This window comes from Mastigoproctus giganteus, chromosome 12, assembly GCF_048544385.1.
Source record: "Mastigoproctus giganteus isolate SK-2022 chromosome 12, ASM4854438v1, whole genome shotgun sequence".
Classification (NCBI taxonomy): domain Eukaryota; kingdom Metazoa; phylum Arthropoda; class Arachnida; order Uropygi; family Thelyphonidae; genus Mastigoproctus; species Mastigoproctus giganteus.
In genome coordinates this window covers 50,759,027-50,778,853 of record NC_143586.1, presented here as the reverse complement: position 1 = coordinate 50,778,853, position 19,827 = coordinate 50,759,027, and the positions used below count along the sequence as shown (strand labels likewise).

At 35.1% G+C, this 19,827-nt stretch overlaps 1 protein-coding gene across 1 annotated transcript in view; it reads right to left on the bottom strand.

Annotated features, from left to right (window-relative positions):
* Atg2 (Autophagy-related 2) overlaps window positions 1-19,827 on the bottom strand; it is a 359,564-nt gene that overhangs the window by 50,157 nt on the left and 289,580 nt on the right. The window contains exons 35-36 of the mRNA XM_090386633.1: window positions 16,498-16,599; window positions 5,037-5,106 (exon numbers count right to left, since the gene is read on the bottom strand). Of these exons, the coding sequence (XP_090242759.1) occupies window positions 5,037-5,106; window positions 16,498-16,599 (172 nt within the window). The remainder of the gene's footprint in view (window positions 1-5,036; window positions 5,107-16,497; window positions 16,600-19,827) is intronic.

Sequence of the window (19,827 nt, the reverse complement as noted above, 5' to 3'; positions counted from 1 at the left end):
ATAAAGCTGACCTGCTAGCATCCCATTTTTCTTTAAATTCATGTATTAATGATCTTAGTAAAACACCACATACCATTCCCAACACCCTCCATTCAATGCCTCTTGTGGTCTTCCATCAAAAGGATGTCAGAAGGATTTTGACGAATCTTGATGCTAAGAAAGTTCCAGGTCCCGATGGTATTCCTCTTCTTGTTCGACAAACCTGTGCTCCTGAACTTACTCCTGTTCTTTGCCGCCTTTTTTCACTTTTTTATTCCAAAGGTGTTTTTTCTTCTGCTTGGAAATTTGCTGATATCCAGCCAGTTCTCTTAAACTATTTGAATCCTTCTGTCTGATCAACGATTGCCAGTATGGATTGTGTGAGTGTCGATCCACTGTAGATATTCTGGCTTATATTACCCATTTATGGACTAATTCAATGGAAAGTTTGGTGAAACAAGCAGTTGCTCTTGACATCTCAAAGGCTTTTGATCGTGTTTGGCATAAAGGTCTTCTAAACAAGCTTCCATCTTATGGTTTGCCAACTGTATTTTGTAATTGGTTATCCAGTTTTCCCTCTGATCACTCACTGAGGGTGAGGGTAGATGGCTCTGTCTTTTAACTTCTCCCCTAATGCTGGTGTCCCCCAAGGTTCAGTTCGTTCCCCCACCCTATTCCTCTTGTACATTAATGACCTTCTTCCATTGACTGCAAATCCTATCCATAGTTTTGCTGATGATAGCACATTGCATTCCACTTTCCATTTCGAGAAGCCTTGCCCTGCTCAAACAGCTTTAACTTCTCGAATATCCGCTACCAATTCCTTAAATACCGATCTCCAGGTAATTCTCCAGTGGGGCAAATACAACTTAGTTGATTTCAATCTTTCTAAAACTCATTCTTGTATCTCACAAAAAGGATTCTTCTGCTCCTATGCTTATCTTTGGTGACACTCCGATTTCTAGGCAAAATGATATATCTCTTTTGGGGATTACCCTGACTTCTAATCTCTCTTGGCACAAGCACATTACAAATATTGCTTCCTCTGCATCTAAAAAACTTGGTTTTCTCTTTCACTCTCGGGGTTACTTTTCTTCCAAACAGCTGCTCACTCTGTATAAATATATAAATCTGCCCAGCCATGGAATATTGTTCCCACATCTGGGGTGGTACCCCCCAAAACCTCTCTCAAGCTTCTTAATTCCATTCAGAAGAGAGCAGTTAGGTTAATTAATGATTCATCTCTAACAATCTCTATCCACTCGCTGTCTCATAGACGCACTGTTTCTGGTGCATGCCTCTTCTACAGATACTTCCATGGGCACTGTTCTTCTGAATTGGCTTCTATAATTCCCGCTCTCTCTTTCAAAACAGTCCGAACACGTGCCGCAACCAGCCAACATCCATTTATTGTCCAACTTCAAACTCACAGAACCAACTTTTCATCTTCCTTGTTTATTCATTCAACTGCCGTTTTCTGGAACAACCTTCCTTCATACGTATTTCCAGAAAATTAGTCTACAGAAGTTCAAGTCCAATGTCAACAAATATCTTCTTTCATCTCCTCAACCTCCAACCCAAGCATGGTACTAAGTACTATAGGTTCTAATACCTCTTGTGTTTGGGGTTTGCATAAAAAAAAAAGAAAAAAAAAAGTCAGCTTGTCCATGTGAAAGTTCACTTTGGCCACACACTTTTTTGAAAGACAGGCCATGACGAGCTTAAATTTCTGGAATCATTCAAAAGGCTTAGCTTTTGAATGGTTCCAGAGCCTTAGCTTTTAAAAGATTACCATCTGCGGGAATATTTTTTGCACACATCATCATTGGTCATTCCAAAAGTTCCTTTACATGATCCGGATACTTTGCCTTTCGTGCTTGAATCCTACCCAGTGTAGTTGATTTCTCTAAACTTTCAATCTTTTTCCAATCATTCAGCATAGTGAACAGAGTACTGTTAGAAAGGCCAAATTGTTTGGTGATGTCAGTCTCCGAATTCACACCATTATCTACAGCTTGCATAATCCTAATTTTATCTGTGATTTGCAAATCTATCTGGTTTCTTGGAACCATACCAATAAACATACACTAACTAATAAAATTAACTTCTAGCCAATGTTCATTTCATTACTGCACTAGGAGAAAAGAGTGTGGGAAATTAGACTGGGGTTCGAGCCCGTCACCACCAAATACGGAGGATGCGGAAAGGTCAGGGAATGACCACCGCATATTCTGGAGCAATATGGCCTTAGTTGCTAATGCTCCTAAAAAAAAAACCAAATAACAAATAACAAGTGTGGGAAATCTTAACAAATGATTTCTCGTGGTCAGGCTGCAAGGTCATCAATTACTTCAATATATTTTGAAGTGTTCTGTCATTTTTAATATTGTAATAAAAAAGTAAAAATTCAGATTAAGAAGTAGAAATTTATGGTTGTTATAGAGAAATCCTTTTTTTATTTTCAAGGTTATACTGATTGTAAAATAGCATTAGGTTAATGAGAAATTGGCCGGGACAAACAACATAGACCATATAATGTGTTCGGATGTTAAAAAGAAGGTTGCTATAAAGAGCTTTGACTGTAGTACCTTTGTGACTAACTTCTAGTAGCTAATCAGATTGGTCAGAGAAGATTCCCCCTCAAAATTCATGCTGTGATTGCCATAGAACTGCATTCCTGTCAAGAAGATCCTGCATTATTTCTTTAACCACTGTCTATTATTTTCTCAGGCATAGAAGACAAGCTTAAAGGTCTGTAATCACTTTGCTCTCTGATTCCCCTTTCACGAATAGGAAAGACATTCTGGTCTGTAGGAACTCCCCAGAATCCCAGGATATTCTCATAATTATGGCTAATGTTTTTCTTACCTCTTTTGCTTCTTCTTTTAACATAAACAGATAGATTTCATCATTCCTAGGTGCCTTATTTACTTTTAGTTTCAGCAGTTTCTCTTCTACCTTCTTCTCAGTTACCTGAAACCATCTAACTCCCAGTTAGATGATTTTATGGTAATTCAGAAGGTATAAGTTATATTTGATTATATCAGGTTATAATATTTGATTATATAATATTTTGCATCCACATTTGCACATGAAGTTTTTTGAGGAGGGGAGATTAGTATTCCCGCCTCAAAAACTTCACGTTGTTGTTTGTTTGTTGTTTGGTTTTTAGGAGCATTAGCAACTAAGGCCATATTGCTCCGGGATATGCGGTGGTCATTCCCTGACCTTTCCGCATCCTCCATATTTGGTGGTGACGGGCTCGAACCCCGGTCTAATCAAGAAGCGTGCTACGCACTGCTGCTCCTTCCCACCTGGCTACGGAGGCGCCAAAACTTCACGTGCAAATGTAGATGCAAAATATATCAGTTTCAGTTCATCAGCAATTTTAACAAGATCATTAATAGTGGTCATTCATATCCAGTGAACCAATGTGATTTCTCGCTTTCCTTGTATTGTTAATATATACACAAAGAATTACTTGCTATTTTTTTTTGCACTCGTAGCCAGACTTTTTCATAATCTGCTTTCACATGCCTGACGCCCCTGAGTAACTTGATTACAGACCAATTTACACTCATTGTAGGCTTCTGTGTCCCCTAATAATTTATAATCAGGTTATCAGGTCATCTTACATCCATTAACTCTTTAACAATATCTTAGTTTTTGTATAAATATCTTAGTAGCTTCTACAGTAACTCTCACAAACACTTCTCATTTAACTTTTGCTTTTGTTAACATCAGTGGTCCCACTGTAAAGAACTTAAAAGCTCTCTAAATCCTTGTATTTTACCCTTAACATTAGTTATATCTTTACATAAATCAATACATTATCACGACTGTCACCTAGTAGTTCCTTTATCTGAAGATTCTTAATGCACAAATAGTCTATTCAGGTTAAAAGTATTGCTTCCACTTGTTGCCTCTCTAACATGTATAGAAACAATCCATAGATTTACTTGGTGATTGTAAATCCCAACAGTAGAACTCTTGGTAATTCTGCTGCTGTGATGTATTCATTAAAAATAATTTACTAAATTAATTATATGCATTTAAATTTAAACTATTGGGTACCATATTCAGAATTCCCTCTTTGTGGGTCTCCTTCATTGGATTAAAAATTAAAGTGAGAACTTTTACTTCATCACAAAAAAAAAAAAAAAACATAAATGGGATGAAACTGTAGGTCATAACTTACAGATTCGACGGCTTTGTCTATTTTTTTTTTATGTCACAGTGCAAATTGTATCTAATGATTCAATAATTTAATTTTAATGATAATTTAATTTGATTTTAAGTGTTAAATGGCTTGATTATTCTTTCAATGTAAATAAAAGTTCTCTATTTAATTCTTAAATCCACTGAAGATCACCTGCAAAAGGGGTTTCAGAACATTTGGTAGCCCAAAGGTTTAAATTTATATTTATTTCTCAATAATCAAATTTAATAAATGTTTTTGCAAAATGAGTTAACTGAACTTAGCAAATTACTGAAGTAACTTGTATTGTGAAAAGACAGAGTTTAAGCATGTGTGCAAGAAGCTCAATTCTTCAATTGGTAAAATTTCTGAACAACTAATTTTTGTTTAAACATGAAAAGATAAATCATTTTTAAATAACTTAATTTTAAAATCAACATTCTACCAAAAGGAAAGCCCAATGTACTAAATAATATTGTATTCTTGTGGACCTAACCTTCTGTATCCATTATTAAGACAAAGTTGATCAGGGAACAAAAATCAACCTGTAAGCACTTAATTTATGTAATATTTCTTCTACCACAGAAATTAATGAAACATTAAACAATGGGGTGACTTCAAAACATTTGGACATGTAAATATCAATTAGGTTTATTAAGTTTCCATCTAACGCAGAGTAGTATAATAAATTTCTTCCAATTAGTTAGTGAAATTAAGATCGCATTTAATATGAGTCAAAATTAAAAATCAAATTCCATTACCTTATTTTGAACACAAGTATAACTTCCATAAATAATAAAAATAATATAACTAATAGAATAAAAAATATTATTATACAATGAATGGCAAAATTCCATACCTGGTTCTTCTGTTGTGTTTGAGCCACTAATTGCTTCACAAAAAAAGTTGTAGAAAAACAAAAGTGCATCCTGAAATGAATGCATATTATTTGTATATAAAAATGTCTAAAATATGATTTTAAAAAATTATTTCTTAAATACTAGACCACTGGTTTTCAACCGGGGTGCCGCAACAACATTCTTGAGGCGCCGTGTAATTTGGGTTCGAGTTACTTAAAGTTATTATTATTTTGAAATTTATATATTTATTTCATTATAAAAAGGGTACAGTACAATATCCATTGTACCATATCTTTTTAATTTTGTGGTGATCTATAATTGATCTTTATTTAGTACCTCTATATAAAGAATAAAATTATTATATACTGGTATATATTAAAAGGTCGAAAACCACTGTGTTATGCATTTCTTTTGGCCTAGGGGTGCCATGAAAAAATTACTGGGACAATAAGGGTGCCGTGAACCCTTAAATAATGGCTTAAAATTTAACATAAAATAAGAAAATAAATAAATATAAATCAGTGGTAGTAGTGGGTTGATATGCTAAATAAGCAGCGCCTGTGTCGCCATCTATTCCTTTCTTTCCTTTATATAAGCTGGTTAAGCTTACATTATGTCAGTGGTGTGGCTCTGATCTAGAGTGCTGTCTGTTCTATAAATTATTTCTCGCTGCATAAGGACCACCACCATGCAAATCCTCTGCATTGGTGGATCGATCGGAGGAGGAATGGGGGTTGGGTTCTTCGATCTTTTCGCCTTTGCGACGATTTGTATGGCGATTGAAATGCAGCGATTCCATGACCATTATTGGCCTCGTGGTCCTCTGTTGATATGGGGCATAATGGTCAGTCTATTATTTTTATATTTTGTTTTGCTTTTAGTAGTTCTTTTAACCCCTTTTTGGTGATATTTCACGTTTTTCGGAACTGGTACCTTCGAGGGGGGTACCGCTAAATTATATTATAATTGGCATTATTTTAAATTTGACATCGGTTTTATTAATTGGATTTAAAGTGCTAAATTATATAGGGGACAATCGGCTACGGTTTATGTCTTATTACCTTTACTTTCCCTTTCCTGTTTGGTTTATTTTACGTTACTTTTATGTTAATTTTTCGCTCTACATTTTTTGCCATACTACTGGCTTATGTTTTTTATATTGTTTTATTTTGAATTATCGGATATATATATATAACCACTGCACTAGACCATGAATTTATTTTCTTTTATAAGAGAAAATATATCTAAACTACAACATATATCCTGAAGAATAATAAAAGAAAAAACCTGACCTGAGTGGGACTAATTTATTTAATTTAATTATTAGTGGTGGCAAATGATACAAGAAAGCAAGATAATACAGCATCAGTTTAAAAAAAAAAAAAAAAAATCCCATATCACCTGTTCATCCCTCCAATAGTTTTAGTTCTTGGTTGAATTTATTCCATTTATCCTGTTCAACAACAAATGGAAGTGTTTGATTGACAATCAACCACCTGCTGATTGAAGACAAACTTCCACAGATTGCAACCATCCTTCCTGAATCTGAATTTATGGACCTTTGTGTGCATGATCTGAGCAAGATGAAAAATTCATCAGCACTGAGGTTACTCAATCCATTCAAAGCCTTAAACACCCCAATCAGATCACATCAGAGGTGCCTAGTCAGCAGACACTGCGACTTGCAGAACTGAAGCCTTTCTTGGTAAGTGCACCCTCTGATTTCATACCATTTCATCCATTACAGAATATCTAAATCCAGAGGTGCATTGCTAAAAAAAAAAATAGTAAATAGTACTAGTTCACATATACTGTCTCAGTTTAAAGTTTTTCAGCCAACCTGTACTTGCCTTAATCTTCATTACCTCTTAATTTTTGATTAAAATTGAATGCTTTTTCACACAACACTGGTTCACCTAAACTTTGCTTCTGAAGAAACCACATATAAAGTGCACTCTATAAAGTAGCATTTTCAGGTTTCAACAGTCTTTTTCCTGCTAGATCCTTCTTCACTATCCATAATTGACACATTCTGTTATAGTGTTGGAATTTTTCATGATGTCGTTAATTGTTGAAGTCCCCACATTAAACTCTTTGGAGAGATTTCCGAAATTTTCACCTTTTCTAATTCTATTAATAATTTCCGTTTTTTGTTGCAATGTTAAAACTACGTGTTTTCTTTTTGTTCACATTTTACCTTAAAAACTTGAGAAAACAATAAATCGCACAGTTTCAGGCCAAAATTCTTACTGTGGTTGCCGAGTAAAACAAAAACAATTTGCAGTTTCTGGTTATTGGGCTTTTTGTTTGTACAATCTGTTATAAACAGGTAGTAAACTCAATCTTTCGCTTATTATAATAAATTCAATATTCAAACGTGATCACTATAACCGGAGCTTACTCTACTACAGTTAATAAAAAAAAAAAAAAAAAAGGAAGATCAGCCTTTCGAATTATTCTGGATAACTGACGTTCTACTGTATATGATATCAAAATTATTTTTTGCATCCAATCAGATTGCTCAGACAAGATTGCCACTTAAAATATCCATGCTGAGACTGTATATAACTGCATTCTTGTCTAGATACTCTTGCATTACTTCTTTAACCAGCGACTCCATTATTTTTCCTTTAGAGAAGTTAAGCTAAGAGGTTTATAATTACTCATGTCACCCTTTGATCCTCTTTGTGAATTGGAGATACATTTGCATATCTCTAGTCCACAGGATCTTCCCTGAATCCAAGGATGCCCTCATAATTATGGCTACTTACCTCCTTTTCTGCCTCCCTTAATATAATTGAAGAGATCACATCTACAATGGGCACTTTTTAAGTTTCAACAATTTCCCTTCCACTTTCCACTAAGTATCACAAAACCATGAGAATCCCTGTGAGAGTATAATAAATATCTTGCATCCCCTTCCCAATTCGAATAGGATCATCAATAGTTAAACCACTAATGTCAGATGGACCAAAATGAGTCATTCGCTCCCTTCTAGTGTTTACATAAGTAAACAAGTCTTTGTTGTTTTTCTTTGCATTCTTTTGCCAAAGATTTCTCATAATCTGCTTTAATCAGACTAGTTTATATCTACCACAGGCTTTTGTATCACATGATAATTTATGCATCCCGTGCATTTTTCTTCTCTGGTATGAGTCTCATTAGATCATCTGACATCCATTTCGGTCTAAGCCTTGAACAGTATTTTTAGTTGGCATGAAAAGTCTAGTAGTATCTACGATTATTTCCCTGAATGCTTCTAATTTAGAATTTGCTGTTGGTAACATCATCAGTTGGTCTCACTGTACAGAATTTAAAAACTCTATGGGACCATTATAGTCCCCTTTATGAAAGCAAAATCCCTTCCATTTGCCCTTGGTGATAGTTACATTAAGTAAATTCCACATCAGTACACTGTGATCTCTGCACCCAGTGGGTCTTTTACCTGCAGATTATTAATGCATGACAAATCACTGCTGATAATTAGATCATGAGTTGCTTTCCCTTGTTGTTTCTCTAATGTGCTGCTGTAGAAAATAGTCAATCAATAAATCAACAAAGGTCTTGCTATTGTGTGAGTGATCCCACAAGTTTCTGTCAATGTCTGTAAAATTAAAATCCTACTAAGACATTCTGATTTACTGGCTCACTATTTCTCTGTATAGTTGTTACACTCATCCAGAGTCATTAGGCCAATAACAAATTCCTACTCTCATTTTCATTTTCCCAATGCTTTTGTCACACCAAACTGACCACCTTAGTCACATTTGACTGTTGGCATTCTTGGCGAGATGTGCCTATTGGGGCTCTTCATAGCAATAGCAAAGAAGTATAGATGAGAGGGGATTAGAGCAGGATTCCAGAGTTTTAGTATATTGTAAAGTTTATTTTGATAAATTTTTCTTTCCTGTAATACTCTCCAACTTATGGATTTTCAACTTTATGTAAGTTTTTCCTGGCCCATGCAAACTTAAAAAAACGTGAAAACGTATTTTGCATCCCGTAGAAATAAATGGAGCTATCGTGAAAATATCGTAATATTAACCCAATAACACTGGTTTTTTTTTTTTTTTTTTTTTAATTCATTCCAAGTCCTTGGACGTTGAAAATTTTGCGATATCACTAAGCTATTTAAAAATTTACCTACTTAGCTGTTAACCTTTGCTATCTCTTTTGTTCTGGGCTCAATAGCATTTAGCCACTGTTCACTCCCATCTTTCTTTACATTTTTTTTCCATAAATATACCATTTCAAAGTAGCATATACAGGAACTCCCCGACTTATGTAATATTTGACTTACAGAAATTTGACTTTACATAAATTTTTCCCAGCCTACGCAAATTTATTTTGCATCCCATAGGAATAAATGGAGGAATCATGAAAATATCGTAATGTGAACCCAATAACTTTTATCCCCCCCTTTTTTTGTGATTCGTTCCAAGTCTTTGAAAGTTGAAAATTTCGCTATATTACTAAGCTATTTATATCTATAAAAAGGTCATATTTATAATGGAAATTACACTACCCTTTCATTGTTATCATAAGTTCCCGTTATAAGAATCAATTTTGAATGCCTTTGTGATATTGTTCTAAAGCACGTTTCTGGAGTTCACTACAATAAAACAATTTGCACTTTCCGGTTTATTAGGCTTTTCTGTTTATGCATCTAATTATAAACGGGTAGTAAACTCAATATTATTGCATTGTCGATAATACGGATAACTGCAATTGTGTTTGTTTTTACGCTATTATGGTGAAATGTGTTCCCCTTCACTGAAATCTTCAATCATATAAAATACAAATTTTCAGAAACTTCTTGTCATTCCTATTTACGTATTACTATGAAGCGAAAGCAACCAACGGAAAGTGAAAGTGGTGGTAGTGCCAGGAAACGAAACAAAATTGATTTAGAAATGAAGAGGAAAATGATTAAGTATGAAGCAGGACAAAGTTTATCGTCTATTGCAAGGGAATTAGGTCTCGCTGCTTCAACAGTGAATACTATTTTAAAGGACAGTGTACGTATAAAGGAACATGTCAAAGAATTAATGCACTTAAGATCAACAGTGATCATAAAACAGCGCTCAGGTGCTATATCGAACATGGAACAGCTGTTAATAATATGGATCGAAAATCAATTCAGAAGTAAGTGCCCCCGAGTCTAATGATCATTCAAGCAAAAGCAACAAGTATTTATAAAGATATCAAGGGTAAGTACAGCGAACCACAATCCAAGTTCGTGGTAAGAAACAGGTGGTTTAACAGGTTCAAGCATCACACTGGTTTCCACAACATGAAAGTATGCAGTGAAGTCACTAGTGATGATTCTGTAGCTGCAGAGAAATTTTGTGATGTATTGAAAAAAAATTATTGACGAAGGAGGCTATTCAACACAGCAAATTTTTAATGTTGATGAGACTGCTCTGTATTGTAAAAAAATAAAAGCCGGATTGAACATACATTGCCAAAGAGGAAAATACAATGCCAGGTTTTACGGCGTCAAAAGATAGGGCCACGCTCTTACTTGGGGCTAATGCCGTGGGATATTACAGATTAAAACCACTGCTTGTGTACCATTCTGAAAATCCTCGTGCATTTAAGGGCATCAATAAAGCCACCCTAACTGTGCATTTCTGATCGAACCAGAGAGCATGGATAACAATATCTCTCTTTGAGGATTGGTTTAAATGCTGCTTCATTCCCGAAGTTGAAAAATATTGTAAAGACAACAATGTTCCTTTCGAGATTTTACTTCTATTATATAATGCTCCTGCGCAGCTAGATGATTTCAATTCGAATGTGAGAGTCATATTTCTACCACCAAACACGACTTCCAACCTGTGGATCAAGGTGTGATCCACACCTTGATCCACAAGGTGTGGATCAAGGTGTGATTTCGAATTTAAACGCATACTATTTATGCAAAAAATTTGCTCAGGCATTGTCTGCAGTAGATGAGAAAAATTTTACTTTCAGAGACTTTTGGAAATCTTGCAATATTTACCTTGCCATCTTGAACATTAATAAGGCCTGGGCAGAAATTACTAAAAGTTGTTTAAATGGCGCATGGAAGAAAATATGCCCACGGCATGTAAAAGGCTCCGCCGAAGGATTTGAAAAAGATGAATCATATGAAAATGTTACAGATAAGACTGTAAAGGTTGCAGAGCAACCTTTACAATCTTATATTTAGTTGGAGGTTGAAGCCAAAGACATGGAGGAGTTAATAGAGGAAGAGAATGAATTATTTAATGAAGAACTTATTGACTTGCAGGCAGTGATAGGAAGAAAATGCTGATGAAGCTCAAGGTGAACCAAATGAGGAGCCGAAACGCTTCATCACCAGAGAGATGGCAATGGCATTTTGTGAAATTGCATCGGCAATGGAGAAGTTTGAGAAGATGGATCCTGACAGTGAACAATTCTTAAAAGTTAACAGAGGGGTGAATGATATGCTTGCTTGCTACAAAGAAATCTACGATGAAAGGAAAAAAGCCACCGTCCAGTCAACATTAATGTTTTTTCGTAAGGTTGAGCAGCCGACCCCTTCGAAATCTCCACAGCCCTCAACCTCCGGAGCGGTGTACTTTTCAGCTGAAGACACAGATTCTGGCAACGATGCTTGAGAGGTAAAACTTACTGTCATTATGCCAGTCTCCTCTTTTTTTGTAATTTTAAAATTTTGAATTTTTTTTAAATTGCTTGCCTTTGTAATTTTTCCTGCGATGAGATAAAAAATTGAATAAATACAATAAATAATTATATTTACAAGTTCGAACATTTCTTTTTTGATTCAATCAATTCAGCAAGCAGAGTTGCGAGTGCTGCACAATCGTGGGGAAATTCCCCAACTTACGTAAAAATCCTACTTACGCAGCATTCCACGGAGCGCAACCCTTACTTAAGTCAGTGAGTTTCTCTAGTTTGATTTTTTGAAAGTTTCTTTTATTAATATTTAGTAAATTTTACAATGGCTATTACCAGATCCACCTCTAACACTTTGTCAGAGGGTATCACAACTCAAGGATATAGCCGATGTTGATTTCTAGTTGAGTCATTATTTTATCCTTTCCAGAACCTGTGGCATGTATACGAAGATTGACCAAGATAATCAAAACTCACCTGGAGTCACTATTGTAAGGAGTGTACTAAAGTTAAAATTTGGTGCATTGCTAGAACAGTTTGAGTCACTGAAAAAATGGGTGTTTTCCCTCGAGAATAACTTAACTGGGAGCTCGTCTGGGACTGACTAGACATCTAACAAATGATGCACTCCTGATTCGGGCCCCAGAACAGAATAACCAAGTGCAAACTACTCTGGTTCAAAAGGACTTAATTCTATTAGGAGAATCCATTGTCTGGGAAACAGGAAATATTTTTTGTAATAAGGACAGGTGGGCTAAAACCAGGGTATGTCTGACGGGAGCAACTATTAATGATTTCACAAACAGACTGTCAGATTTTAAGGGATGGGGGTTTGATTTGGTAGTTGTTGGCGCATCGGCTTCTGTGGCCATATTGCACCTCCCAAGGTTTTTGCAGTACTTTGATCCAAGCCCGAGGCGGGAATCGAACCCGCGACCTTTGGGTTGCCGGGCAGGTACTTTACCCACTCGGCTAGCCCGGTCGGCGAGGGATGGGGGAGTAAAGAGAATATGTGGGACTAATGACATTAAGCATACACGATCTGATATTTGTTAGACAAATTAAGACTATGCTGAAGAAATGCAACGAGTTAGGTCACAATGTCTATGTATCTGCAATTCTGCCCAGGCATGATAGGAGGGATTCCATGCTGAAAGCCTTGTGGATTAATTCAAGACTAAGACTTTTGAAATAAGGCTTTTGAGGGGAAATTTCCATCAGTTTGGTGCACACCTGTAGTTAGAAGGAATCTGTTTTGTAGAGATGGGATACATTTAAACAAAGGTGGTGCAAGAGTTTTTGCCAGTATTATTGAGGATACCTTAATGGTTCAGGGAAACTGCTAGTTTGGGGGGGGGGGGCATCGAGTTATAAATTACTGGAATAAGTTGTCTACATGGGTGGTAGAGGCCGACAGTTTAGGGAAATTCAAAGGTCAGCTGAATAGTTACCTACGGGAGGAAGGAAACACATAGGTTGTCTATTTCTTTTCTCTTATTAATTATTATTTTTTATTTTCCTATTCTTTTTTTTTTATTATTTAGTTATTTTTATTTTTTTTTTTGCTGCTTTATTTTATTTTAGCTGACCTTTTAATTTCCCAAAATTTATTTTATTTAAGCACAGTGTGCCTCAATAAAATAAAATAGACTTCCTTGCCCCATGTGGCCATTGCTAATACTATATCAACTGGCACACTTTTTTAAAGCTAAGAAGCATGTTAGATTGAACATGCTTCTTAGCTAAAAGCATAACCCCTTCCCATCCTGTCTGTACTTTGAAATTAGCATTAATTTTGCTTAATAGTATATAGCCAGAAACAAGGAGACCACGGGCTTTTCTGCACTAGCTAAAAAATATAACTAAATAAAATACATAAAAAATATATATATAAAAAATAAGCAGCTTATGTCATTTTCTTCTGAAATTTCCACAACAACCTATGGAGACAACTTCTAGTAATCAACAACTCATTGACTAAAAGAAAACCTCCTGCAGACCAGTCAGCTTCTTTCACTGTAATTTGAATCATGCCCTTAGTTATTGAATCATTTATAATACTGAAAATTTCACATGCAAATGTTTTATTTTCTCCTTTCAGAGTCTTGTACACCTCAGTTAGATCTCTAAAGTGTCTGGTTACCACACTCTGCAATTTGCATATTCAAAGTCTTTCCTCATATGGTCATCTTTTTGCCGATCACATTACCCATCTTTGTACCCATTCAAGCAGTTCAATGTCTTTTTAATAGTATTCCAAGTGAAATCATACAATGCCTTACACAGTAGATTATCACCTTTTGATCTCTGTTCAATCATTGATTTATCAAGCATTTTGTTGATAAATCATTGGAAAGACACCATGGGCCTCTCCTTATCACTTGTCTATACTGCTCAGAAAACTTCATGTCCAGCTGTATTGTAATTCCCAAATATTTCTTCCTCTAGTATTGCTAATTCAACCCCATCAATTGTATAAATTATTTTGGGGTTACTATACTCAAATTAGTATCTTTTTTGCTGCTTTATTTTATTTTAGCTGACCTTTTAATTTCCCAAAATTTATTTTTTTTTAAGCACAGTGTGCCTAAATAAAATAAAATAGGCTTCCTTGTTACTATACTTTGTTACTATACTTGAGTATAGTATACTCAAGTATAGTAACAAAGTATAGACTGTGCCTTTTTCACCATTAAAACATAGCTGCCACTTATCTGACCATCTAAGCCATCTTATAGGAGCACTGCTTGGTGCTGATTATTCACCACTTTCTAAATAAAATCTTCCCATCATCAGCAAATTTTGACATCATCCCAATAAATAAATAAAATTTTCTGTTTATACTCCGGGGATGACCAAACAGTCAGGAGTTCACAGGATAGACAGAATACAAAAAACAGCACCGTATTCAGCAGTCACGGGCTTGAACTCCAGTCACTCAAGGCACGTGTACTTATGCACCCGTGCGCCTGACCACTAGGCTACGGCAGCCTCTTTGTTGAAGTCATTCTTGAAAATCAGAAACATAAGGGTACCAGAAATGATCCTTGGGGGACCCCACTTCTAATGTAAGATCAAATGGTAGACCCATTAATCACAACTTTCTGCTTCCTGCTCTACAGCCACCACATGAAAATATTACCTGTGGTCCAATATGTTCCAGCTTATACAATAAGCTCTCCTGCAGTATTGAGTCAATTCTTTGCTAAAATACAAGAAAACAATGTCAAAATTATTTCCTATAATGGAATTCTGAAGACAACACATGCTCTGTTTCCTTCAGAGTTCCATTTCTATCTAAAGTGCACTCTTTACCATTGCCTCCATGATCCTCACTACCACTTAAGTAAAAATAACTGGTCTGCAGTTAATTGTTTCACTCTTCGAACTGCCATTACATACTGATATACTGGCACTCCTCTAATTCAGAGAATTCTCTCCCAAGTTCAACGATGCCTTCATAATTAATTTTGATGGATCAATGCACTTGCTGCCTACCTAAAATTACTTAAAATAAGCAAATTTCAGTACCATAATTCCATACGGCTCAGCCTTCCTCACTAAGAAGGGTCTTTCATTTCTCTTGCTGCCTACCTCAAATTACTTAAAATAAGCCAGCAACTTTAGGAGCATTACTTGCATTTAAGTTTGACAGTTATTCTTAATAAACAATATATTTTTTTTAAATTTCAGTACCATAATTTCATATGGCTCAGCCTTCCTCACTAAGAAGGGTTTTTCATCTGTAAAGATCAATGCAAAGTACCCATTCAATTCATCAGCAACAACAGCTGGTTTATCTAAGACTTTTCCACATCCATTATGCAAGGGTCTGATCTGATTCATTTTCTTCTTTTGTACTCAGACATCAAAAACTCTTTGTTCCCATTCTTTGCTATCATTGACAGTAATTTCCCATATTCTGTCTTTGCAAACCTAACCTTTTATGTGGTACCATTACAGATCAACTTGTAGCTATGTAGAGAACATCAGTAATTTTCATTACTCTTTCTCGTGCTGTCTTTTTCTGCTCTATTTGGCTGTATTCCTACATCATGGCATCTTTTTGTGCTATATTTTCTTAATGATATACATGTATTTGTGGCCTCTTTAACTATTGTTTTAAAAACAATCCCATAGTTCTAAGGTATTTACTCTCTCTCTCTCTCTCTCTCTCTCTCTCTCTCTCTCTCTCTCTCTCTCTCTCTCATTAACCAAGTTAATTGAGGTCATGTGGCATCTTAAACTGATGCAGCCCTTTCCTGAAATTAAATATACTGCAGCCAGCAGGTAGTTGATTGTTGGAACAAATTTCTATCTGGTGTTGTGGAAGTTGGTGGTTTGAAAAGATTCAAGGAAGAAATAGACACTATTTAGGGAATGGACAGGTGATGTGGGAAGGGCTTTTTTATTTTAGGTTAATACTGTATAAGTTTGCTTTCTTACATCATTTGCCACTATTTGGTATTAGTAGTTGTAAATAATGCAAGGAAGCAAGTTTATACAACACCAGCCAAAAAAAGACAACCACATCCCAACTCAATCTGACCATTCCCTCTAATAATTTGTCTAATTCTTCTTAAAAGAGCCTCACTAGCAGTGAGGTCTCCTTTGACCTGTAAACTTTAGTTATTAAATAATTAAATTTAAATAACTAATATTGTTATTTATGATATGAGTGCCCCCAAATTTGATCTATGATTTTCACAAAAGGACAAACTGAATGAATAAAATAAACTAGATTTGTTTTAGCTATGAGCCCATACATACATATATTATTAATTAAAATACAAAAAATGTACAAAAATCAGTTACCTGATCAATGTTGAACCTAAGCGGCTTAATTGACATTCTTAAGGAGCATTCCTGGGTTGGCAAGTTTGGATCTGGCCTTATATGAAGTGCTTTTATAACAATCTATTAATAGATAGAGGAATAATACAAAAACTTAGTTTTAAAAAAAAAAAAAAAAAGTTTATATAAGTGAAGACTCGCTACTGACAAGTATAGTATTATTAGCATTTATTGGTAATAAGGTATCAAAGAAGATTAAATTAATCTATACACATTATGTATTTGGTAATTTAAATACTGTATAATTAAATTATACATAATGAAAAGCTCAGATCCATGATTTGTAATGCTAATGTAATGGTATGTAACATCACAATAGCAATAATACATATTAATATTTACTGCACTTACATCTTTTGCAGTAATTTTAATGATGCATCAATTCATTTATATTCTTACTTAAACATGAAATCCAACTGTAATGCATATTCTGTGCACATGTACAAACAAAAGTAAAATGTACACTATCTCATCCAAGTTTCTTGTGACGACCGACTAACTGGTTAAAATAAATTTATAAAAATAAATAAATGATATATACATAAGATGAAATAGAGATAAAATAAGATAAAAATGTTGTTAAATTACAATAAGATAAAATTGTTAAAATATAATTTAATAAAAAGAGTTAAAATACATAGAAGCTTTTGAAGAGATGAACTGCCTCTTTGAATGCTCCACAGTCACCGAGCATTGGGTTGAGCAGCACAATCTTGATACCTGATGGGATATTGAAATCGTCGACTACTCGCATGATTGCCGCCAGCACTCATGGCTTGAAGCACTGCACATAGCTACCAATAATAGTACTATGAATCACATGAGGGGAGTGCACTTACATTCTATTATAGAATGTACTGTATTGCAACGCAATGAGCACTGGCAGTCATGTGTATGTAATTCTATTCTACTGACACCAGACTCATGATACATGATCATGCCCAGCTGACTTTTGCTATCGTAACCATCAATATATACTGAAGTACACCACTCACTGACTAGCTGATGTAGAGGCACTTTGTCTCGAAAGCTTCTATGTATTTTAATGCTTTTATCTTATTGTATTTTAACGCTTTTATCTTATTTTTTTCTGTTTTATCTTATGTATAAAAGATTTATTATTTTAACCAGTTAGTCAGTCGTCGCATGAAACTTGGATGATATGCAGCATGCAAGGCCTGTTTTCTAATATACACTATCTTCCAAGATGTCTCTTTCTTGGGAAGTAATGGTTAATTGTAGGTCACATGACAGGTAGATAGCAGTACCAGTTAAGTGAAAATTAGAATATAAAAAGCAAGTGCAGCCAATGACAGGTGTGTGGAACAAGAATGGGACAATGAGACAAAAGGCAACACCAACAGTCATTCAAGCCAGGTGAGGTGGACTACCATTGATGGCCTTCAGTCACATCAAGAATGAAACAAAAAGAACTACAAAGGCACTGGTCCAAGATGGGAGTTAATAGAACTGTAATAAGTGCAAAATCAACAACTGGTAGAAAAGCACATCATAAACATCACCAACAATAACCCATAAGAATGGGTTATTGTGGTGGTAGCAAAGTTGCCAATAAGCTAATGTGCAGCAAGCTGCATGGCATGATAAAGACACATCGAGCTAATGGCAGAATGTGATACAGTGATGAAGCATACCGTACAGTCCAGGCATCATATGAATTCACTTGGGTGTGGTGCATATACCCAAGAATGGCTTCACTCAGACTGCACTACACCAACAATCAAGTTTGGTGGTCATTATGTGATAGCATTAGGCTGCTTTATGTTAGCTGGGCATGGTTCATTGGTTTTAATCAATGAAAACATGAACGTGGTTGCCTACTGAGACATTTTCAACAATTATGTCTAATGTGCTTGTGCCAATTCTTTTGGAGGGGGGAATCATTTGTATCACATTGACAAAGCTCCATGTCACAAAGTGTAAGATGGTTTTAAAGGAGAATATTGGGAAACCTGACATTTCCAGCACATTTCATTCCAACTAAGCACCTATAATTGCTTTGGAACAACTGAGAGCCAAACAGCATTACAGAAAAAGTGGAGCAAGATTTCAGTTGCTACGTACCAAAAACATGCAAGTCTTCTCCCCTTCCCCGCACCACAGAGGGTGTTTATGTCATTAAAGCCCATGGAGTCATACTTGATGTTAAAATTTTTTTTATAACTAGATGGGTTACTAAATGGTGAATACAGGTGCACTACAGAAAATAATTATCAGCTAATTTATTCTGAAAATAAGATAAAGTGCAAGGAAAGAATAGCAACACTTTCACAACTAGTTTGATTGGCTGGAAAATATTATCAAGCAGAGTTATTTGTTTGTTGTGGAGAAACTGATGCCAAAGAAAGAGTAGTACCAGTTGGAGACTTAAATAACAGAAGAGGAAATGATGATCTACAAAGATATTTTAGAAAAATTTGGAGAGAAAGGTAAACCCAACAATAACAGTAAAATGCTACAATTCTGCATATCATGCACTCTATTCAAACAGTATTTTATATAAAAGTAAAAGTGCATGTGGAAGGAGCAAAATAGAAAAAAGGTAAGCATAATTGACCATATCATTATATAATAATGGAGAAACCAGTCAATAATGCAAGAATACATAGAGGAACTGAGATTGGAAGTGGCTGTCTTCACTGAGCAATTAAAACTGGTAATTAGCACAAAATATAGTTATAAAAAATGCAGTCCTCAGATTTGATAACAACCATTAAATAGAAACTTTTTTTGCTCAAGAGTTAAATGGCATTCCTGGTGTTAATATGATTTTAAACAAATAATGTAAAAAAAAAAATTGAAGAGAAATTAAGAAAAAACTGAAGAGTTGCAAAAAGAAGTGTGTAGGGGGGAGGGAGGGAGGGAGGGAGGGAGAGAGAGAGAGAGAGATCCATAAAGACTGGAAATTCAGAATGTCAAAGGACCCCAAAAGTTGAATAGAAAAAAGAAAAAATAAGATTTCTGTTCAATAATTCTAATAAATATTTACAGAAATATAAAGATAAGTGCAAGAGAGCTAAGATGTGTGAGAGAGGCTAAGGAAACTTTTTGGAAGTGTTTGGGGGAAAAATATGCAAAACAAGTATCAGGGAAAATGTAAAAATGGTTCAACACTGAGGTTGAATACTTCAGGATGAATACAAAAAAAGATTTGTATTCATCCTGAAGTAGTTGTGATAGAAGGTTGAAAGAAACATCATTAACTGCACTTTTTCAACATAGTAACAAGACACCGTGACACATTTTTGCCACTTTGCAATACATTTCCAC